Below are 24060 nucleotides of genomic sequence, written 5' to 3'. Positions count from 1 at the left end.
CTTTAATTAACTGGTTGATTCCATTATCTTGCCCTTTAGAAGTTAATTTAAAAGGATGTCCATTGAGGAGCATCAGGGTGTCTCAGTAGGTTAAGCATCCAGCTCTTGGTTTCAGTTCAGGTCGTGATGTCATAGTTCATGAGTTTGAGTCTTGCACCAGGCTCTGCACTGACAGCATGGAGCCTGCTTGGGATTCTCCCTCTCCCTCTCTCTCTCTGCCTCTCCTCCCTCAAAATAAATAAATAAACTTTAAAAAATAAAAACAATAATTTAAGGGTGTCCATTGATTACCTCTTTACATGTTTAATATAATCTGTTCACTGTTGTATCAATCCTATACTTCAACATAGTGCTAACAACCTATGGAAAGGTGCCCCATATGCTCACAAATGGCACTGACTTGACCACTGCCATGGCCACCCATAAATCACCCAGCTTTCTTCTCTGCTGCTCTTGCCCTCATCTCATCAGTATCTTCTCCCTTTCCATCCTGACCTCATTTTTTCAGGTTCTCCTCCTTTTCCCTTCAGTGTGTGGCCAAAGTTGAGAACAGCTCTCAGCCAAGGTAGAGGAGGGTATTGCTTCTACTTGTGCAGAGGATTGGGAAGCAGGGACAGGGCTGCCTGGGTATCGAAGGGCAAAAATCAGCTTTTACAAAGGTGAAGCAGAGCTTAGTGCCTGATGCTGGCTTTGTTTGCCTCCATACCTATTAGCACTGAAGATTCTACACATGCCATGGATGAACCATTTTTCCTCACAACACTTCTAAAACCAAATGCATTGTCTATTTTCTGACACTACTTCAACCCCAACAGCAGCTGGGTGTCCTGCCTTTCAACTTAATTCTGACATGGTCTACCTGGAGTTAGCATCAGATCGCAGAGTTAAGGGCTCAGTCCCACAGGATTGTCCCCATTTCACGTGTCCGTGGCAAGTCTCAGGTTGTCACTGGTACTTTTGACTGACCAGCTGTAAATTCAAGAGGTTTCCACAAATCCCTCCTCAGGTTCAGGAATTTTCTAGAATGACTCAAAGAACTCAGAAATGTGCTTTGCTATAGCCAGTTTATTATAAAGGACACAATGCAGGAGGAGTCAAATGGAAGAAATACATAGGGCAAAGTATAGGGCAAAGGGGGTGCCAGGCCTCCAGCATCTCAATGTGTTCACCAACACAGAAGCTCTCAGAACCCCATCTTTTAGGGGTTTTAATGGAGCTTTATTGCAAAGGCATAATTCAGTACATCATAGCCCATTGGTGATTGACTCAACTCCCAGTGATGTCCTCCTCCCTGGAAGCCCAAGATGACGCTCAAAGTTCCCACCATCTGATAACACCTTGGTCCTTCCAGTGAGCAACTCCCATCCTGAAGCTGTGTAGGGGCCTCCAGCCATCAGCCATCTCATAATGTGCAGGGAACACTCATCACTACAGAGATTCCAAGGGAGAGGCGTGCCAGCAACTCTGAACAAAGTCTAAATATTTATTTTTTATTGTATCACACCAGGCCATCCCTGGGTCCCAGGCAGCAGTAGCACATGTGCGTTCTTTAACCTCTGAAGTCATCACCCTCCATTGCTCAAGCCAGTAACAGAAGATCATCCTGGACTTCTCCCTCCCTCTCACTGCCCCATTTAAGACTTGATAAGTCTATTTCCTTAGTGGTTTTCAAATTCAATACATCTCTGTCCATCAATACTGCTTTGACCCTCATCCATTCTCTTCTGACTTGTGGCAGAGAGAGAGAGGGAGAGTTTCTAAACTGGCCTCTCCCTCTGAGCCCGAAACTCTCTGTCTGTCCACTTAGACACATCTGTCTAAAACCTAAATCTGATCACATCACTCCTGTGTTAAAAATCCTTCCTTGGTTCTCTGTTGCTTTCAGAATAAAATGTATACATGGATGGGCAGAGACTCTGGGAAAGTGGTGAGCTTATGGGTCATTTAAAAGGGCAGCCATTACCCTGCTCTCAACCCCACCTGCTGGTTGACATACATTGTGGCCTGATCTTCTGGTTTCCAAGAGAGTCAGGACATCTGGATTTACATAACTGTTGGCAATGATTTCAACTTCCAAAACTATATAGTGCAGGCTAAACCATATAATTGAAATGTGTGCATTTTATGGCATACAAATCATATCTCAATAAAATGCATTAAATAATAGAAACACAGTGTGCAAGCATAACAAAACAGCCAACTCCTTCCCCAAATAAAAATAAAGTACAAGCTAAACAAAACACTTAGGGCTTCGGGTCACTGTTCTGCTGTCAGGGTAGCTCTTCCAGCCAATTAGGAAGAGGCCTGCATGATCGTGTACCTGCTGGCTTCTCCAGCTGCCCCCTCCACACCCTGGTCACAGAGCTTGTGGAGGTTCCCAAAATCCCCTGCTTCAGGCTACCTCTGAGCCTTCGCACACAGGCTGCAAGATTTGGGATGTTCTTGTCCCACTCTCCATTTTCTAAACCACACTGGACCTTCAAGATTTAGTTCACATGATACCATTTTCAGGAGGTGCTCTGATTTCCTCCAAACCTGGGATCTGCCCCCTCCTCTGGGTTCTCGAGGAACTTAGCATGCAGCTGACAGTTGTCTACTGTCTTTTCTGATTCATTCCACAGGGTGCCCTTGAGGGCAGGGATAAAGTCCTCTTTATGGGTTAATGTCCCAGGGCCATGCATAGTGTCCTATTCACTATCAACTCTTCATAAACGAATTTTGCATTTTGAGTGAATGGCTATATATTAATATACAAAATGCTCAAAAGTTGTGAGTTACACATCTCCCCAGCTCTTCCTAAAATAGAAATAATTTTCATATTATAGTTATTTGTGTGCCTGGGTGGTGAGCTCTCTAAGCCCATGATAATCTATTCATCATCTTATGAACCAAAATTCTAACCCAGGGCCCTGAAGAGAAAGGGAACTCAATAGACACTGTTGAAGGTCAATTAATAAGTAAGGACTAACATACATTTCAGATAATATCAGTCTCCTAATTATGATGGAAAGAGTCACTGTTATTTAAAATAAATTAATATTTTGGCGGTATGCTGCTAATATCCTCACTAGACAATAGATTAAGGAAGATGCGCCATTGCCTCTTTAGCCACAAACAGAAGCATCAGGTTATAAAAGAATGGTTTTCTTTTGCATTTACATGTCCCCCCACAGACTTCTGAACTAGTACTTCTGTACTGAATATAGCCTAGAAATAACATGAGAATGAGAATGAATGAGAAACCATGTGATCTTCCTTGACAGATGTTTAATTCTGAAGAAAGAAAATGTTCACAGGCTCACAGAGTCACGGTGCATGGAGTCCCAGGTCCAGAGCCCTTTACTGTTTTCTCCATAAGTGGAGGCACCAAGGCAAAGCAGCTTCTCCAACAAGTAAGTCCACCGAGGCCATGGTTGGGAGAATCCATCATCTAATATGTATGGGGGTGTGTGTGTGTGTGTGTAAATGCATGTGTAAACATACACACACACATATAAAACACAAAAATCCATGTTAATGATCTGCCTTTTGATTATTTGTGTAATGCAACACTGAGACCCACCATAAGAATGATCTGGGAGATCTTGGTACCGTTAGACAAGCTAACTTGTAGTAAAGAATTTTTTTTATTGTTTGTTTTTGAGAAAGAGAGAGAGAGACAGAGCATGAGCAGAGGAGGGGCAGAGAGAGAGGGAGACACAGAATCTGAAGCAGGCTTCAGGCTCCACGCTGCCAGCAGAGTCCAATGCAGGGCTCAAACTCATGAACCATGAGATCATGACCTGAGCCGAAGTCGGACGCTTAACCGACTGAGCGACCCTGGCGACCCTAGAAAAGAAATTTTTTAATTGTTTTTTTAAATTTATTTCTGAGAGAGAGAGACACAGCGTGAGCAGGGGAGGGTCAGAGAGAAAGGGAAACACAGAATCCTAAATAGGCTCCAGGCTCTGAGCTAGCTGTCAGCACAGAGCCCAATGCGGGGCTCGAACCCACGAACCGTGAGATCATGACCTGAGCTGAAGTCAGATGCTTAACTGACTGAGCCACCCAGGCGCCCCTAGAAAAGAATTTTTAACAAGTCTCCAAATACATAAGAAAACACTGGGCTCAAGATGGATAAAGACCAAAATGAGTGGCTCTCCAACCATGTGTATTCTTTTCTTCTAAGGCTAGACCCGGGCCCCATCTCCTTCTTAATGTGGAGCTTACTAATCAGTCAGAATTTGCACGCAAGCTGAATGAAGTTTGTTATCCTAGGAGTGGGATCAAATTTTTAGAGCTTCAGGATGGACCACATGACCAAGAAGACATCTTCAGCCCCTCCAGCATTAGGCCTTGATCTGCGTGTTGAGCAACCCTCTTGTTCCCCTTCCCCTGGTACTTGATCTTAACCCTCTGGAGGTGCAAAGAGGCCCGCAGGACCTGACCCAGGAGGATGAGAGCCTGTTACCCCAAGCCTGTGGCAGCAGCACTAGCCTAAGTCCTCTCATGCAGTGCCGCTTCTGCTCCGGATCGCCCCCAGAGGTCCCTGTGGCTTTCTGTAGGCAGGGACACTGCCCCCTGGGAGGATGTGTGAGAGTGAGAAAGCCAGGAACCAAGCAGCATCCAGAGGGGCAGCTCCTCAAAAGGACAGGCACCCATGTGTAATGTCTTGTCTCTTCACACTGGAAGCCCCACCTCTGCTTGGCACAGTGACCTAATATCCTCGCAGTGCCGATTTCAGACCAAGGACTGGAGTGAGGGGAGTGGCATCTTCCTGAGAATCTTCTGTCCTCACCATCCTCAGTTCATTCCGCTTTTCCTCCAAGCCAGATGAGGTAGTGCCAAGTGGTGACTCTAGTAATTGCATCACTGGTGGGGGCGAGGAGAAGGGTGTTTGCCTAATCCAGACCAGATGGTGGCAGCCTTCTCGTCCCCGCTTGTAGCTGAGCGTATTGTCAGTAACCTGTAGGAGTGTGATGGTAACTGGTGTTATTGAGTTCTTGTATGTGCTGGTGTTATGCTTTCTAGCCCGTGCCTCAATCATAAAACGAGAAAGAAGAGGTGGTTGTTCTTACTGTTCCCATTTTATGGATGGGAAAACGGAGTCTCTAAGGGGTTAAATATCTTGCCCAACACCTCACAGCCAATAAGCATTAAAGGCAGACCTCAGACCCAGGTCTGTCTGGCTCCAGAGCCTTGTCCCAGCCACTCTGACTGCCCGGGGTAAGGAACCAAGAAAGAAAAACAAGCTTGAAGGCACAGTGTCAAGACTTAATTGAAAGGAGAATTCCCAGGAACTGAGATCAGATGAGATTAGAAGACAAGTATTTCTAACATGAGAAAAAGAGACGGTGCTGGTAAAAGCTGTGTGAGGTTCTTTGCCATTGGCCCTGTGTTACAAGATTATAGAGAGCTGAATTCATGGATTGAGAAACCTCAAGTTTGCAATTCAGTAGAAGCTCTCATTCCAGCTGTGGGAAAAATAGTTATGCCGTCTGGGGATTATGAATAAATTGTGTCGTTGCCCAGAATGAACATAAACAATCCTTCTTGGACATAAGAGAGTTCTTAGGTCTTCCAAAAAGAATTATGCAACACTGCAGAGTAAGTTTCACTTATAAATTACACATCAAACCTATGTAAACACTGAGAAAATAGGTTGGTTTTGTGTGGTGTTATATCAGTTTCAGGTTTCTATACAGGACTCAGTGCTCATCACGATTAGTGTACCCTTTAATCCCTACTACCTATTTCACCCACCCTCCCACCTCCCCTCTGCTAGCCATTAGTTTGTTCTGTGTACAAAATAGGCTTATTTTGAATTAAAGTTTTGCCTTTGCTTTTTCTTTAGATTCTGACCACTGAACAAGATACCAAACCTATCGTCACAGACTATTTTTTGATGGAAGAAAAATATTTTCTATCTAAAGAAAAGAATGAATGCAGGAAGCAACCATTCCAGAGAGTCATAGGTCCAGAGGAAGAGATTATGCAGATTTTAAGCAGCTGGTTTCCAGAGGAAGGATATGTTGGCAGGATTGTCTTAAAAACCCAGCAGGACGTAAGTGTGTCTCACACCGTAACAACTCGGGGTGTGATTAACCACCTCCCCCCTGACCTCCTCCCTCAATTTAGAATTTCTGATCACTGCAACTTGATTTAGGTTAATCTCCTTAAGTAAATGTGGAAAAATGATTTTATTATTCTGCATGTATTCAGAATGCTATCTCTATAGAAGTTACAGAAATTCAGTCTAAAAATCATAACCTTGTAAAAGAAAGGGAGCAAGAATTCAAAGGATTCCTCATAGTTGTCATCGACTGTGGATCCAGGATTTGATTTATAGGCGAAAAGGCACTGTCCTAAGAGTCACAAGACTGTGTCAGCCAGTCCCCTTGGTATTTTACTTTGGGAATTGGTTGCTTTCTTGTTCATGCCTGTTAAAATTTGAGCTAATAAAAAGTTCTGCGCTTTTAGGTAGAATAACAGTAGTTCTTTGAAAATATTCTGTAACTCCACACAAAGCAAGAATATTTTCTCAGCCTTGGTCAGAGTTGGTAAGAATTTGCATTATGGCCACTAACATTCCCGTGATCATTTGCGTGAAGGAAAATAATACAGCAACTGTGTGTTGACTCTACATTGGTTAGTTCCTTTTTGAGTTTGTGGATGGAGTACTGTTTTTTTTGTGTGTGTTTTTGTTTTTATTTTTTGAGTTTTCTTGGAATAAACTGTTAAGATTTACCACCATTTTTTAAAATGGCATAAGTCATTGCTACACCATAGACAGTCAGGCCTCCTGATATGTCAATAATGAAGGAGTGGAGTCAGTTCAACAATTAGATTAAACAAATATTTATTGTGCACCTAATACATGCCAAGCCATGTTCTGGGCACACAGTCTGCTCCTTTTGGACACGGAATAGAGGTTGGTTGGCAAAATGCCCATCAGTGATCCATGATGTTGGGTCAAAGAGCCAATTTTCAGCATCATGTGCCGCTTTTTCACTCAGGACCTACCTGTGAACATGGCCTGCATCCTCTACAGAACTCCAGCATCTGCTCTGGGAGCCATAGCCGTGGCCTTTCTTCCTAACCTTGCCTTAGACATAAAAGGACACTCCATTTAAGCAAAAAAATGTAATTGTCTCCCCAGCTTCCTCTCCCTATCAGACATACACATTGCAAAGACAGGTAACAAGCAGTTCTAGTAATAATAGCTTTATGAGAAAATATCAGAGGTCTTAGCTGGATTTTTGAAGCCTTCCTTGATTTCTCTCTAAAATATTCATTCTTGTTTCTCATTATCTTGCCTCATTCTTTAGCTACATGTAAAAAAGTATCCTCTAAGTGATAATGTCCGTAAGTGAATTTTCAAACCATGTATTTGCATAATGATTTGCAGTGTTTAAAGTCCTCACTACTTTTTTGAATGATCTCATGATGTAACGGAAACCATTTTGCACATAAGGAAATTGAGGTTCACAGAGGTTAAATCATGACAAAGTAAGAAGTAGAAAGAACTTGGATCTATGGCTTGAAAGGTCAGTGTCCTTGCCCCATCCTGTGCCACCAGGGCTCGCGATGAGTCAGCCGTCCTGGACCATGGCACCCAGCACCGTGGGGACAGCAGGAAGCAGTGAGAAGGAGGGTACGTGGGCAGGCTCTTCAGTGGTACAGTGTCTTACAGTTAGAAGGGCTGGGAGGTCAGGAATGCCCATATGCAACTTAAAATGTATCTGAAAACAGGCCATAAGACCTCAGGAATAAATATTTAATAAGGGCTAGTGGAAGAGAAGCATTTTGAAGGAAAAGGGGGATAGTTAGAAGGGAAGTCTAACAAGCATTTTCTGATGGGGTGAATATAGCAAGCCCTCTGTCTATGCCTTTGTGGGGGAGAGATTTTTGAAATGACTGACATGTATCTCCGAAGATAACACATCACATTTAATGTGTCTTGTTTGACCTGGTACATAGTGGCACACAGTACATATTTACTGACTGAACAAATGAATTCAGCAACTACTGAGTGCAAGCAGACACTGGTATAGTTGATAGATCTGGGCTGTAAGTATTTCCATTTATTTCATTCTGTGGAACTAGTAAGATAAATAAGCAATTTGCCCATATATTCAAAGTCCCCAAACTGCTATCCATGACCTCTGACCTCTCCTGCCTGCCTGCCTGCCTGCCTTTTATAGTTTTCTTGTCTTCTAGGTTCTCAGGCTGTCAGGATCACATCTTCCTGTGGTCAATATGCCTTCCTATGACACCTGCTGGATTTTAAATCAGACAGACCTGACTCTACCACAAATGGTAGAAATGCCTTGGACATGGTTAAATGCCTTGGACAGCTCATTTAACTTCTGTAAACCTCTGTGCCCTAATTTGTAAATCTGTAATAGAAACTACCCTGCCTGATTGAAAAAGATTAACATGAGACTCATGCCAAACATATAGACAATATGTATAAAAATGCATAGTAAGCTGTAAAGAGCTTTAAGTGAGGACCATTGTTCTGGTCATAATCTGTGCCTTCTAATGGGGCAGAAAATTCCCTAAAAATAAGTAAGTTCTGAGTGAGGCTCTGAGGAGGTCTCTTAAAAGTAATGCTTTTTGCATAGTTGTTGAGATATTTTATGTGTCCATTAGAATTTTGGGTTGTTTTTTTTTTCATGCTTGCTTGCTTCCTGGTTTTCAAGATACAGATTATAAATTATGTCAGATGAATTACCACCCAACCCCACTCTCCAACTGGTTAAATATATCATGATCAACACAGTGACATATTACACAGCTAAATCTCTAGTAATTGACATGAAATGAACACCACAATCTTTTAAGTGGGGAGAAAAAACAAGTTGCAGAACATTATATGGAGTACAATCTCAGTTTATGTAAGAAAAATAGTAACTCACCCCAACCCAGTACCCATAATATAACAGATGGGGTCCAAAAATGTCAATCATGAAAATTGTAGCGACCATGATTGCATGATTAATGATATGACTGAGGTAAGCCTGTGGGGCTAGTTGGCCAGAAGCTCCAGAAACCAGTCCTTTCAGGTCCTGGCTGCGGTTTGGCGCCACCTGGTGGCAGTTATCCATTCTGACTCAATATCAAAAGGGGGTAATTCTACAGCTGGTTGGAACCTCCAGGGTAGTGACAGCGATTTTTGGATTTTTCTTGGATTAGTTAGCACCATTTTGGTCATTTCAGTGGCTTGATCTGAGATGAGGCTAGAAGAATGCTGGAGATAGAAGGACCTTCCTACTAAATGCTCACTTCCTAAGATGAGGTTGCCTTTCCCACTTCAGACCTCCCCCTTCATTTGATAACCAACTACCCTTCATTTGAGAATAGGGCTAAAAAACAAACAAATAAAACTAGAGCCACTTAACAATTATATCTAAATTCACGTAACTCCAGGGTTTCATTGTATATATGTGTTCACATATACAAAAATACATGTGGATATCCATAGCAGATTTTTAGAAGCATATATAACCTAACAACAGTGGTTTTTTTGTAGGGAATGAGATGAGACACAGAAGGGAAAAAGCTGATAATGGAGAAAGTTTGGCTTTTTATTGATCTATTTCTATATTGTTTAAAAGTTTTTAATGATACCTATGCTTATAGATATATCTAAATATATATTTCAGATAGTTCCATGTATAAAATTTGCTAAAAGTCAATTCACCAAAAGCCAATTAAGCTGATGACCAATTCTCATAATTATTGATAATTCTGTCAACATTTGTTTTTGTGAAACCCACCTCCAGCCATTGGTTCAGCCTTTTGGCTGTAGTTCCTGATCGACCAGCCTGGCTGAATGACAGTTTGCATATTTCATTGTTCAGATCTCCGGCATTTCTTAAATGCTCAAGGCCTGTGTAGGGCATGGACGGGCTTTCTCCTAAATGTAATTTACTGTGTTCTTATTTGGCTTTTAATATTTGGCAAAATGGTGTATTGTCCTTTTCCAAATTTACCTACAGTTGACTTGGACTCAAAACCCACAGGCAGTAGGAGCAGATCTACTGGTATGTTCTGAGCCAGACCTTTATCAGTCTGTCAATCTCAGCAGAAATACCTACATTACCTTCTTCCTCTCAGAAGGCATGTATATCCTTTTAGAATAGTTTATGAAATATTAACTAGTGTATGAAATATAAAGCTAATATGATATAGTTTCCACATTGCCAAGATACAGCTCACATTTTTGCTAGGTTTTTCTATTACTCTACATCATCTTACCATTTACGCATACTCTTCTAACACAGAACCTAGAGGAGAAGAGCATTATTCAAGATGACAAAGAGGTGGTCTTGGGCTCAGAGGAGGAGAGTTTCTTTGTCCAAGTGCATGACGTTTCTCCAGAGCAACCTCGAACGGTCATCAAAGCACCCCGTGTCAGCACCGCGCAGGACGTCATTCAGCAGGTGAAAGCTTCTCCCTTGTTTGCCTGTCTGCTCCTCAGTGTAAATCACTGGGACAGATCTGATGTCAGCTCATTTTATGAGTGAGGTTCTAGAACAATGAGGATCTGAAGAGGGAGAGTGTGCCTCTTATAGTTGGGAAATACTAGTTCATTCCTTCAATACATACTTGCCCAATATCTACCATGAATCTGGCTCTCTGTGAAGTGTTGGTAACCGATTGAGGAGGGGACTCCACAGAGTAGTAATTTTATTGTCCCAGACATGCCTAAGCCAATCCCTGTTGACTGTCTCTCAAAGATCCTATAGAGGACATGCTGGAGGCCTTCTCTGGCCCTCTCCCTCCTCCAAGGCGTACTCCTTGGTGTATACATGGTTTCAGAGAACTGCACTTCCTTCCTTCAAGCCTGTAATGGTTTGTGTTTATTAAATACCCATTTGAGAAGTGGTACAGCATAACAGTTAACAGTACAGAAGACTTTAGATCAAATTACTCCAGGTTCAAACTCCAGGTCTTCTTTTTAATTTGTATTTTTTAAAATTTATTAATTTTTAAAATTTATACCAAATTAGTTAACATATAGTGCAATAATGATTTCAGTAGAATTGAGTGATTCATCACTTACATAATAACACCCAGTGTTATGTAAGTGTCCTCCTTAATGTTCCTTCCCCAATTAGCCCATCCCCCCACCCACAACTCCTCCAGCAATCCTGTTTGAGTCTCTTATGTTTTGTCCCCTTCCCTGTTTTTATATTATTTTTGCTTCCCTTCTCTTATGTTCATCTGTTTTGTATCTTAAATTCCACATAGGAGTGAAGTCATATGTTTGTCTTTCTATAATTTCACTTAGCATAATACACTCCAGTTCCATCCACTTTGTTGCAAATGGCAAGATTTCATTCTTTTTGATCACCGAGTGATATTCCATTGCATGTACATACCACATCTTCTTTGTCCATTCATCCATTGACGGACATTTGGGCTCTTCTCATACTTCGCTTTTGTCAATAGCGCTGCTATAAACATTGGGGTGCATGTGCCCCTTCAAAACAGCACTCTGGTATCCTTTGGATAAATACCTAGTGGTGCAATTGACCCGAGCTCTACTTCTTAGTGCCTCAGCTATAGTGATGTGCTGGTAAACTGCCTCTCTTAAGGGGGAAAAGAAAAAAAAAAGCTCCAATTGACTTTTTGTGTTTGCCAGTTTCTGTTGTGTGGATACTCCCACCATGTCTGATTTCACTGGTCCATTCCAGTTGGCTCCAGCACACTATATACTATGTGCTAAGTTACTACATAGATAACATGGAAACAGTATAATAGTACTTTCCACCCAGAACTGTGAAGATTAAGTCCATAAGTATCTGTAATGTGCACAATGTCCAGCACATGGTAAACACTATGTGTTATTTGCTATTGTTGCATGATAATGTGGTTAGTATTTGCCTCCTTAATAGAGTTTGAACTCCAAGAGAGTCCAGACATGGGGGTTTTTTGTTCATTTTTATCTCCCCAAAAGGATAGTACTGTATCTGGGACACAGAAAGCCCTCACTAAACATTTGATGAATAAATAAATGTATAAGTGAAAGATGATCTCGTACTAAATGAGAAGTGAGGCCAGGTAAATTACTAAAATGCCTTCAACATCCAAGACTGAAGAGGCAGCCTGGTGGGACAGGGAGGCTCCTAAAGGTCAGGTTTCTGTCCCTCATGGTCTGTGTGACCTTCACATCTATGAGCTTTGGTGCATGTAGAAAATCCAGTGAAAGTCCTTATTCTAGTACTTACTAGCTGAGCATCCTCTGGAATCTGCTTAACCTCCATACATTTAAGTTTCCTTATCTAAAAATGTGGTAATAATACCTAAATCATAGTCTGTTATGAACCTCTATCAGGTATTATGGGAAAGAATGTTACGAGCTACAAGTACACAGATGTAAAATGAGGAAGATACAAGGCCATCTGAAAGATCCCCTCCTTCTCTAAAAGCCTTAAAGTCTCATCCAGAATGAATGCAAGTGTTGGAGACACTATGTCTGTATTTAGTTGACTGTAATTTATCTTTCAGACCTTATGCAAAGCCAAGTATTCCTACAGCATTCTGAGCAATCCCAACCCGAGTGACTATGTGCTTTTGGAAGAGGTGGTGAAAGACACGACCAAGAAGTCTTCCACCCCAAAGTCCTCCCAGCGGGTCCTTTTGGATCAGGAGTGTGTGTTTCAAGCCCAAAGCAAGTGGAAAGGGGCAGGAAAATTCATCCTTAAGCTAAAGGAACAGGTGCAGGTAATGTTCAAGATTCTTTTGCTTTCTTCACAAAGTATTTGCTATACATGGTAACCAAATTTGGGAGCTCATGAAATCTAGAAGAAAGTTTCTGAGCCACGGGATAGAGTTGGGAGAAAGTCATTTGGCTCCACTTTCACTATGTGAAAAGAAAGGCAGTCCCTGCCACCCCTCTGTGAGTAAGCAGTCCTGAGAGGGGTGTCCCTCAGCACTTCTTCCCAAAGCGCTACTTACTAGAGAGGAAGAGGAAAGGGTTCTATGATAGCATGTCATGTGATTGAGGATCCCAGCTTTAACTTCATACCGATGGAAGGTTCTTTTTTTTCCACAGGCATCCCGAGAAGACAAAAGGAAAGGCATTTCTTTTGCAAGTGAATTTAAGAAGTTCACCAAGTCAACTAAACAACCCCGAGGACTCCCATCACCTTCTCAGATTTTGGCCTCAGAAAGCATCCAAAATAAGGAGGAGAAACCTATGGGCAGCTTATCATCCAGTGATGCCATAGACTACCGACAATAACCAAGGTTGGAACATTTTCCCCAGGTACACTGAGTCATCACGCCATTCTGAAACAGGGACCAACTTAATTACTGTGAAAGGCCCAGTAGGAAGATGTCCCCTGAAGGCAGATAGGAATTGTACCCAAAAACAGGAAAAGAGCTCTGAAGGTTTATATACCTTTAACATTTATAATTTTAGACCTGCTGGGTTTGTAGATCACCAAACGAAGGCCCCGAGATAACCAACTTGTGCAACCTACTACATCAGCCTTATTTCATCAGACACAGAACTGCCTTAATTATTGCTCACTGTCCCGGACATTCTCAAAGGACCTCTGTGGGCCATTCAGCTTTCATTCCTTTGGATTTCTAGTTCCGTGTCCATTTTTAAGTTTGATTTAGCATCAACAACCTCACCTTGGTCTGTCTCAATTAAAACAATAAAAACCTGGCATCCAGGATGTGATGGTTAAAAAGAAAGCAAAATAACCTAATAGCCTCTGTCTTGAAACTGCAGTAAATTAAGCCTTTGGTTGCCCGCCCACTGCTTGGCATTTACAGAGTAGACGTAAACAAATTACTGTATATAGAACCCAAATTTGAAAAAAAAAGAACTTGAGGAAACCAAACATAGACTTCTTTTTCATTTAGTTCCTAATGAACCCAAGGGATTATTAAAGCCCAGTTGTTACCTGCGTCACTGTAGTTCTAAAATTAATGAGACCGACAGCATAGTGAAGGCATTGCTGCTTATACTGTAGAGGTTGATCATCTGTCTTTATCACAATTAAGAATTTATTTAAATTGGAGATACTCACAATTAAAGGCTTTACTGATACCTTTTGACAGGACCTAATCTGATTTATAATAGCACAGAAGGTAGTCCAGTACACTGAGCCCATATTTCTACACTTAAGAAGAAGCTCTTAACCAGTGCCCCACACGACACGTGCAAAGCTCTTCCAAAACAGCCAGGGCCAAACACAGGAAACTCCCTCCTTCAGAATATCTGCATAACCAGCTATTCTGAGAGGTTTGAGTTTAGGTTTTGTATGTAAAGGCTCATCAGAAGGAACGCTCAGAACTACAGCAGCGAATCCACATCACATCAGACAATAGTGAATACATGCAAAGCCCTGACCTATGCCAGACTGAGAATGCTCAATACTCATTTTCTGTTGAGATACATCTGGAATCCCAATTTTTAAAAGTTCCAGGTGTGGAGTGCCTGACTGACTCAGTTGATTAAGTGGCTAACTCTTGATTTCAGCTCAGGTCATGATCTCATGGTTCCCCTGGCTGGCTCAGTTGGTGGAGTGTGAGACTCTTGACGGGGTCATGAGTCTGAGCCCCACGTTAGGCACAGAGATTACAATTAATTGATCAGTACATACATACATACATACATAAAAAGTTTCAGACCCACTTTTTTTTTCTGTCCCAGGTTACTGAGATAATCAGCTGGGGCAGAATCAGCTTTCTTCAAAAGCCAAGTGAGCTTTGAGCATTAAGCATCAATGTTGAGCCTCTCCAGCTATTTAGAAAATGGCTCACCTTGGTGGTGAATCTGGAGCATGCCACTAAGGACAGTAATCAAAATCTAAAATGTTGTTTTCCATGTCAAGAACTTAGCATCAAATGAATCACAGATGTGATGTTATACATACCCCTATATTATAACCTCCACAGTTGACAATGGAATTATGCTCTGCACAATGGAGCCCTCACTGTGTCACGAGATTACATGAAGTACATCAGAATATAGCTCCACTGGAAATGTGACTTAAGACTAAGCTTTCAAAAAAAAAAAAAAAAAAGAATAAGCTTGCTATAACAAGCATTGTTAGGAGTAGGGGTGGGGGGTTATTCAGAGGTATGCCTTTGGACTGTACTTTTCTGTAGCAAGCAGACATTCAGAATCATTCAGCTGACCTCAGCTTTCCTTAAACTTGGGGAAGCTTCTCTTGAAAAACAGCCATGGGTGCATCTATGGGAACATGTATCTCATGTTATAAACTCCTTTACAAATTGTGTCCCCAAAATGGGCGCTTATGAGAAAAGAGACTTTTGGTGCTCGCGAGAAGGTAAGTATAGTGATTTTACTGCCTTTTGAGAACATTATTCTAAAATTTTTACCCCTAAAGTTTTAAAAGTTACCCTTTAATAATTTAAGAATTCCTGAAAAATTATGTACCTTACTCGTATCTGAAATAATGCAGAGTTGAAGGACCTAAACCTTTTAAAAAGTTGAAATTTATTTTGTGATTTAAAAAATCTTTCTAAAGTGTGTGGTGTTCAGAACAGAAATAAGCTCACGTTCCACCACCCAGGAGCATCATGTTATGATACTGTGAGTTTATAGCAAGCCTCTCCTTCAAAACCAGCCACCAGAGCTGCGAGATTGAGCAAAACTAAACCCTGGCTATACTGCAAATGTTTCTGTTCCTTCATTTTAAATAGACTAACAAAGCGGGGTGCCTGGGTGGCTCAGTCGGTTAAGCGTCCGACTTCAGTTCAGGTCATGATCTAATGATTTGTGGGTTCGAGCCCCGCGTCGGGCTCTGTGCTGACAGCTAGCTCAGAGCCTGGAGCCTATTTTGGATCCTGTGTCTCCCTCTCTCCCCGACCCTCCCCTGCTCACGCTGCCTCTCTCTCTCTCTCAGAAATAGATAAAACATTATAAATAAATAAATAAACTAACAAAGCTATGTATACAACTTTACAGGTGAAGACCTTTTGGTAAGAAGTTAAAGAGTGAACATGGTGGAAACAAATATAATTTCCTTATTTTCATTAGACTTAAACTGGAAACTGAGGATTTCTGAACTGAAGCCTTCTTGACACATGGTGTGAGGTCCACACTGAAGACAAGCAACATGGCACAGGGCTACCTAACCAACCAACCAATTTCCTGATGAACGCAGCAGCGAAGCCCAGGAGACTGCCACTTTGCAAATGTCAGCAGTTGGGAAAAAAACATTGCTAAGCTTGCAAAAACTGACTTAGACCAAGGGTCAGCAAACTTTGTCCATAAAGGGCCAGATGGTAAATATTTTAGGCTTTATGGGCCATATGGCCTCTGTTGCAATTACTCAGATAGGCTGTTCCAGTGCAAAAGCAGCCATAGATGATCTATACATGAATGAGCGTGGCTATATTCCAATGAAACTATTTACAGACACTGAAATTGCAATTTCATATAGTTTTCAGATCACAAATAATCCTCTTTGGGGTTTCTTCCAGTCATTTAAAAATATAAAAGCTATTCTTAGTTCAAGAGCCATACAAATACTGGTAGCAGGCTGGATCTGGCCCAGGGCCATAGTTTGCTGACCTGACATAGAAAACTGGCAATAAGAGCCACAGAGGTCTGAAAACAAGCTAGGGTGGTCATGCATTTCATGGCTGACAATTGGAAACTTAAGGGCATTGCAAGTGTAAATATGTCCTATAAGTCATCAAAAAGTAATCTGATTTAGTTTCTATATTGTGCACCACAGTGGACTCTGCTTTAACATTTCTTTTTACATAAAGGATGACATTGGTTTTTTTTTTTTAAGTTTATTGCTTATGTATTCACAGGTTATTCCACTTTTGGTTTTCACAAACTGAATTTAGAATGATGTATATAAATTAATATCTTCTGAGTTGTGACATCGTAACAAGAAATTTAACCATTTCTTAAAGTAAAAGTAGACTGAGTTGGTGTTCAAATTTATTTATTTGGCAAGGTTTTTACTGACACTGTACTTATATATTTATTATACATAGCTTTCTTGATATTGCTTATGGGTTTAGAAGCACTAGTGGTTCTAGCTCACTATTTGAAGACAAATCTAAAAAAAAAAGTACGCTCTGAATAACTGACATAGACCAGAGTTTCATGTAAAAAAAAAAAAAAAAACCAAAAAACCTTCATTTTCATTTCTGATTAATTGAAGAGCTGTTGATCCAAGTCGTAATTGCCATTTAAGGTAAATTATCTTTAAAATCTGGCTGTATAAAATGATAACGTAAGTATAAACGATTCTTATTCTTGGTATGAAGCGAATTATGACTTTTAAAATGGAATGAATGTGTGTCCCTCTAAAGTAAAATCCAAATTTTATCTTTCTGCTATTAAAATGTTTTCTTCAAATGATAAAACAGACAAAGTCCTAACCTTTTGAGAAGTTCTTTTTATACGAATTATAAAATGAGTAACATAGTTCCTTGTTCTTTACATACTCTAAAATCAGAAGTGTCAAAAGTATACCACACAGCGCCTGGGTGGCTTAGTTAAGTGTCTGACTTTGGCTCAGGTCATGATCTCATGGTTTGGGAGTTCAAGCCCCACATCGGGTTCGGTGCTGACAATGTGGAGGATTCTCTCCCTCTCCCTGCCCTTCCCCCACTTGCTCCCACACATGCTCTCTCTTTTTTTAAATGACTTTTTGTTTTGTTTTGTTTTTAATTTATTTCTGAGAGAGAGACAGCATGAGCAAGGGAGGGTCAGAGAAAGAGAGGAAGATACAGAATCTGAAACAGGCTCCAAATTCTGAGCTAGCTGTAAGCACAGAGCCCAAAGCAGGGCTTGAACCCACAAACTGTAAGATCATGACCTGAGCCGAAGTCAGAGGCTTAAGTGACTGAGCCACCCAGGCGCCCCTTTCTCTCAAATAAAAACAAACTTAAAAAAAAATAACACCATACAGCTTTCATGTTATTGGAAGGTCTTACTCGAAGTCTTAATGGTAGAGCAGTGACCGCTTGCTTGTCAACAGAATTCAGGCTATTCCAGTTTGATTAAGTTTGCACAGTGCTACAGGTTTCTCTTCAAATAATCTATAACAAATGCACAACAAATGCCCACTAAAATAAAATTCCAGAAACACTTTATCATGCTTCTATAAATTTGGCATCTTTTCCTCTGGTTTGGCATACCGTGTATTGAAAACTGAATTACTGGCCTAAATGGCTAGAGTCAAAATGAAAACCTGTGCAGAGATGAGAAGCAATACTGATCTCTCTATAGAGTTTTATCACTTGGCCTTGATTCTAAGCTCCAGCCCCACCTCACCCCACCATCTTTAACATAGTTGATTTGGCTGCAGACTGAATTAGAAACTTCCTGAGACTGAAGTGAGACCAGGGTTTACAAGTGAATATATTGCCTATGCTGAACCCAACTTGGCTGTTCATTACCTTTTGAGGTGAAAGCACTTCCTCTATTTGAATCTTCGGGACTTTAGGAAGGACACACTGCTCAAATGTAAAGCGTTTACTCTATTACAACTAACTGGAACAACCTGGTGTTTGCCAAAAATATGAAATTTTTATTGTAGCTTATCTGAACCATCCAATTATGCTGGCATACCAAATGAAAGAAATTACCCTATTATTTACAATGAATCGAAAACGGCCACCTAGACTGTACCCACTAATACTTCATAGTTTTCATACTACTAAAACTCTGGGTAGCAAACTTTTTATCAATAAGTTGATGTGGAAAGCAATGTAAATAGGGGCAACTCAGTGGCTCAGTTGGTGAAGAGGCCAACTTCAGCTCAGGTCATGATCCTGGGTTTGTGGGTTCATGGGTACAAGCCCTGGGTCAGGCTCTGTGCTCACAGCTCAGAGCCTGGAGCCTGCTTCAGATTCTGTGTCCCCCTCTCTCTGCCCCTCCCCTGCTCATGCTCTGTCTCTCTCTCAAAAATAATAAACATTTTAAAAAAGAATCTAAGTATGTAAGCTAGGTTTATTAAAAAGTTTTGAGGAAAAGTATTTGAAGATGCTTCACTAAAAAAGGAGCATAAGTTGTGTTACTCTGTTAGGTGATGCCAACTTTACAGAATATTTAGAGCTCATGAGAAAGGATTAGATAAGAATCCAGCGTGGTCAGTGATGCTGAAAGAAGTAGACTAACTTCCTCTTGGTCACCTGTTCATCTGGAATTGGTTATTTTACAAAATAATGTTAGGCTGCATGATGGTTAAGGAATTGAGGGTAAGTTTGAGGGCAAATCTGTAGGAAGTTACAATACTATTTGAACAGAAAGTGTCCTCTTGAGGGAACCGTTCTTTTCATGTCATCCTTTGCAAGTAAGTTATTTATAAATTCTCCAGTTGGGGGTAATAATTACAGCAACAAAAGTGAGTTACGGGTGCCTTGTTTTTAACTAAATTCACTTTCTTACTAAGGCCTCCCATCTCAATGGCTCTGGAAACACTGGGGGCTCTTTAATGAAGCGGGCCCCCTGCTGCCACACACCCACTCCTTCCTCAAACTACATCTTCCCCTTACTCTGTTCTCCCTCCCTAGCCAGTACCTCTGAAGACCTGTCCTCCTCTGGACAACCACTGGCCTTGCTTAATTCTGACAAGTTAAGTTTGCCTTCTGCCTGGTAACACTGAATTAACTCGGCCACATGAAACTCCACAACTCGGCCACACCAAGAGAAGAGTAGGATTTTCCTGGCTGGTGTCAGATCTCCAACTCAGCGGGGTGGGAGGCAGCCCACAGCCTACGCGCTCTCTACATGGCTGCTTTGGACCCTTCCCAGTTGCTTCTATCACATGAGCAGCAAAGTGAGAAGAGGTGAACACGGGACCCTCTGGAAAGTTAGTAGAAAAGGAAGATTGCCTCTTCCACCAAATCCAGCACTCATGATACGGTGTGCCGTCAACGTTTTATGTGTTCTTAGCCATCTTTAAGTTATCAACTTCCTAAAAGGAATCTTTGGCTGATGGCTAAGGATTTGGACATGGGATGACCTGAGATGAGTGTTTTTTAAATACTGAATCTCCATGATTACCAAGCTCTTAGATCCAAAATATGCTATGCTCAACCAGACCATCAAGTAGTTCTATGAAATCTTTCCTAAGTCTCTGAACTTTGAAATAATTCACTCTGACACTGAATTAGGTAATGTTGCATTTATTTTCATGTTGTGTGAATGACCTGACTTAGCATGCAAGACCATGGAAGACTGAAGCTGTGTCCTACACTCGTTATTACCCCACTTCACTTTTAAGTGCCTAGCATAGTGCTAAGCACATAGTAGGTGCTCGATATTGGTCTAGTTAAAAAAATATATTAAGGCTGTAAGCTAGTTATAGCCTCGGGATGTGTATGTGTGTGTGTGTGTGTGTGTGTGTGTGTGTGTGTTACTATGATAGTTCTGAGAATGAAAACACAGGCCATGTGAGTTTATACACAAATAGATTAGAGAATTTCATTCTCAAATTCGTAAAGGGTATTCAAATACTAGATGTATAATTTTATGGTCCCACTGTGATTCTCTATATGTGTAACTAGAAGGTTAAAAACATAATACAAGTATGAAATTGTTGAATTTTTACTTCAAAATTGGTTTTTCACCTGAACTACAGTTTCTGCTGCCAAAGTGAAATATAAATGTATTTGTATATGTTTGGAAAATAAATGATTTGTGACATGCATTGGCCATTTGTGCACTGATGGGGAAAGACCATGTGGTCGTCCAAACATCTATTCATAACATTTATGGACTCGGTTTTATATCTACAATGTGGTTTAAAAGCAAATATTTATATATTAAATTGTACATTTTCATTAAATAATCAAGCCTACAAAAAACTTTTTAAAATCCACATATACAAATATATATAAAAATAATATATCAATTAAGTCATTTTCTATTTTCACTTACTTTATGAGGGGGGGAAAAGGGCTTTAAGCTCTAGAACAAAGGGATTGGCTTTTATAGTTTTGAAGACGTAAAGATCTACTTAGTTGGACATGCTGTGCATTTTTTTAAAATTATCACATCACAAGAACAAGAAGCAGAGGAGTGCCTGGCTGGCTTAGTCAGTAGAGCATGCGGCTCTTGATCTCAGGACCATGAGTTCGAGCCCCACGCTGGGTGTACAGATTGCTTAAATAAACAAACTTTAAAANTCAGGACAGAGCTCTAGGGTGGCTCAGCTCAGGTCATGATCTCCTCGTTTTTGAGACTGAGCCTTGCATCAGGGCTATGCACTGACAGTGTGGAGCCTGCTTGGGATTCCCTCTCGCCCTCTCTGCCCCTCCCCCCATCTCTCTCTCTCTCTCTCTCTCAAAACAGAAAAAAAAAAATAGGAAGCAGAAAAAAGGCAGCTTGTTTTATTCAATTATTCACAGTAGAGAATATTTATAACCTGGTTGTAACAAAAACTTATTTCAGAGGTCATTCCTAGAATAAGACAGTATCTTGGGTAAAATATTGCTTTTAATTACATTCATAAAGAAGAGGATTATATCTGTACAAAGGGGGAAGAGGAGGTAGAGGAGGGGAGGAAGGGAGAGAGGGAGGGGAGGAGGAGGAAAAGAAGAAGAAAAGCCCTTCAGCAGGCACCATTACCCTTAAATAGAGTTAAGTCTTAGACCTGGTTTTTCCACCCAGGAGCAGTTCTTCTCCCATCACCCTCCAGAGCACATCAGAAAATGTGAAGTAGTTTGAAGAAACCAGAATTACATTCAACCTTTCTTTGTAAGTAGCCATACTGAACACTCTCATCCTTTTTTTAAAAGATCAAATTTGATTACTTCTTGAAGCGTATCATCCAGCAAGAGCCAATGATGTCCAATTTCAAGCTATTTTCTCTTTTCTCAAAAATCTTCATAAAAATATATTCACTCAAATATAGAATTTTTCTTATTTCCATCTACAGTGTTGCAAAAAATATGTATTTATTTCATTAGAAGGAGTTTTGGTCAGGGTGCCTGGGTGGCTCAGTCAAGTTAAGTGTCTAACTCTTGATTTCAACTCAGGTCATGATCTCATGGGGGCTGATGGGATTGAGCTCCACATCAGGCTCTGCGCTGATAGCATAGAGCCTGCTTAGGATTTGCTCTCTCCTTTTCTCTCTGCCCTTGCCTGCTTATACTCTCTCTCTCAAAATAAATAAATAAACATCAAAAGGGAAAAAAAAGGGGGCGCCTGGGTGGCTTAGTTGGTTAAGCGTCCGACTTTCGCTTAGGTCATGATCTCGCGGTTTGTGGGTTCGAGCCCCGCGTCGGGCTCTATGCTGACTGCCAGCTCAGAGCCTGGAGCCTGTTTCAGAGTCTGTCACTCCCTCTCTCTCTGACCCTCCCCTGCTCACGCTGTCTCTCTCTCTCTCCTAGAAATAAATAAAACATTAAAAAAAAAAACAAAAAACCACAACATTAATTTAAAAAAAAAAAAGGGAAAAAAAGTTTTGGTCATTAAGAGTAGCTGAATGGTAAAAGGCAATCTCATGGTCTTGATTTTTCTGTGCTCTATGCCCTCGTTTTAAACTAGCAACAAATTCAATTAAATTCACTCTAAAGATTTTTTTTTTTTAAGTATAGCTTAAGATGTATATTAAGTCTTAAAAAGGCACCGTAATTAAGAAACTTCCAAATACGGGGGGTAGGGGGCTCTCAATTCTCCTTAATGACATTTTCAGAATCGGGGCAGAACCCTGTTGCCATGCAAAGGGTAACTATGCCAACGCTGTTAAGTTTCTTATGAAGTTTTCTTTATGTAAAAAGAGAATGTCCTAAATTAAAAATATGTCTCTATGTGCATCTAAACAAATACAAATATACAAGAAAACCCATGGGCCTTTCACTCTTCTACCTCTGTAGTGATGTTGTCAAGTATCTGCTGAAATCCAGAGGCATGTGAGTAGAGACTTCACTGCAATGTCTTTTGATTAATTGATTTAAATCTTCATTCAGAAATGCATCCCCTTGTAAAACTTCATCCTGCAAAAATATTAAAAGTACCTCATGTTAAAAGTTTTTATGCCTGAGGCAATTAGAGNATGAGCAATGCAGGGTTATATAATAAAGTGATATAGGATGTAGATATTAAAAAAAAAAAAAAAAAAGTTTTTATGCCTGAAAGAAAAGCCAAGCTGTGAGCAAAATGGTAACAGCTGACCCCAGGCCAACATGTGAAACATAATACTGACATGTGCTGGGTCTTAGACATCTCTATACTGAACGAAACAGTCTCATGACTGTCTCCAGAGAATCTCAAACCCACAGATCTACTATCAACTCCTAAACATGAGGAAAAAGAAAAAAAAAAAAAAGGTACCTATAACACAATTAAGCAAGTTGGAATCATTTAATAAGAGACATCCTTAGTTTTTTATTTCATTTTTTAAAAAAAATATGAAAATTATCACATACCTTCCTTTTGGAACTTGAAGCTTGAACAGGAGGATTGAATGTCATTGCAGCCATGCTGTAAGTCTCAAAAAGTTCTGTAGCAGATCTATAATCACAGAAGAAAAGTAAAGACATCACTGTATCTGTAGAACTTAAAAATAATTAGACCGTACCCAAAGAGGACGACTCATTATTCTAAACATATAGTGAGGGCTAACATAATCCTGCTCTTAAAACAAACAAACCAACACATTCATATAAAATCAATCCTAAATTCCCATGTAATGACAATGTTATCCAACTAAATCCACCTCAGAGAGATCTGGTGTGCATTTAGAAATACAGGGCTAGACAAAGACAAGGCTGAGCAGAAGACCTCCAGCTTAATGTGATCAAATCCCAACTCAACCAGTTATGTGAACAATATGTAACTAAGTCACGAGAAGTTATCCTCCATGGCTTTCAAACAGCTCAATCCTTCAGTTATTGGCCTAGATTAAATGTCCATACCCATGGGTGGAAATGAATCCTTAGTGATTTGGGGTTGGTTCACATTCACTGAAGGAAATTGGTAAAGGCCTACAACAGATCAGGGCAAGACCACCAGGAGTATCCTTTCTCAAGCTTTTGTAATAAACCCATCCTCTGTCTCCCTCCAGAGAAGGAAATTTCTGGCATAAATGAGGCAAACATTCAAAGTCTCAG

General features: G+C 40.6%; 2 protein-coding genes across 7 annotated transcripts in view; one reads left to right on the top strand and one right to left on the bottom strand.

The window, feature by feature from the left end:
• Window positions 1-18168, top strand: part of PLCE1 (phospholipase C epsilon 1) — a 335601-nt gene extending 317433 nt beyond the window's left edge. For 2 of the 5 annotated variants that reach the window (XM_077779680.1, XM_077779659.1), the window contains exons 28-33: window positions 3264-3392; window positions 5834-6043; window positions 10269-10427; window positions 12499-12714; window positions 13046-13258; window positions 15941-18168. In XM_077779680.1, the coding sequence (XP_077635806.1) occupies window positions 3264-3392; window positions 5834-6043; window positions 10269-10427; window positions 12499-12714; window positions 13046-13234 (903 nt within the window). In that variant the 3' untranslated portion in view covers window positions 13235-13258; window positions 15941-18168. The remainder of the gene's footprint in view (window positions 1-3263; window positions 3393-5833; window positions 6044-10268; window positions 10428-12498; window positions 12715-13045; window positions 13259-15940) is intronic. The other 3 variants (XM_077779674.1, XM_077779665.1, XM_077779670.1) reach the window with 3 other exon arrangements.
• Window positions 18169-21314: 3146 nt separating this feature from the next.
• The window catches only part of NOC3L (NOC3 like DNA replication regulator), a 29634-nt gene continuing 26888 nt past the window's right edge, over window positions 21315-24060 (bottom strand). For both annotated transcript variants that reach the window (XM_077779641.1, XM_077779647.1), the window contains 2 exons: window positions 23377-23461; window positions 21315-22944 (listed from right to left, as the gene is read on the bottom strand). In XM_077779641.1, the coding sequence (XP_077635767.1) occupies window positions 22813-22944; window positions 23377-23461 (217 nt within the window). In that variant the 3' untranslated portion in view covers window positions 21315-22812. The remainder of the gene's footprint in view (window positions 22945-23376; window positions 23462-24060) is intronic.

The sequence above is a fragment of the Crocuta crocuta genome, unplaced genomic scaffold, assembly GCF_008692635.1.
Source record: "Crocuta crocuta isolate KB4526 unplaced genomic scaffold, BGI_CrCroc_1.0 scaffold170, whole genome shotgun sequence".
NCBI classification, from domain to species: Eukaryota; Metazoa; Chordata; class Mammalia; order Carnivora; family Hyaenidae; genus Crocuta; species Crocuta crocuta.
The sequence above is the reverse complement of the archived record's forward strand: the minus strand, read 5'-3'. Positions and strand labels throughout refer to the sequence as shown.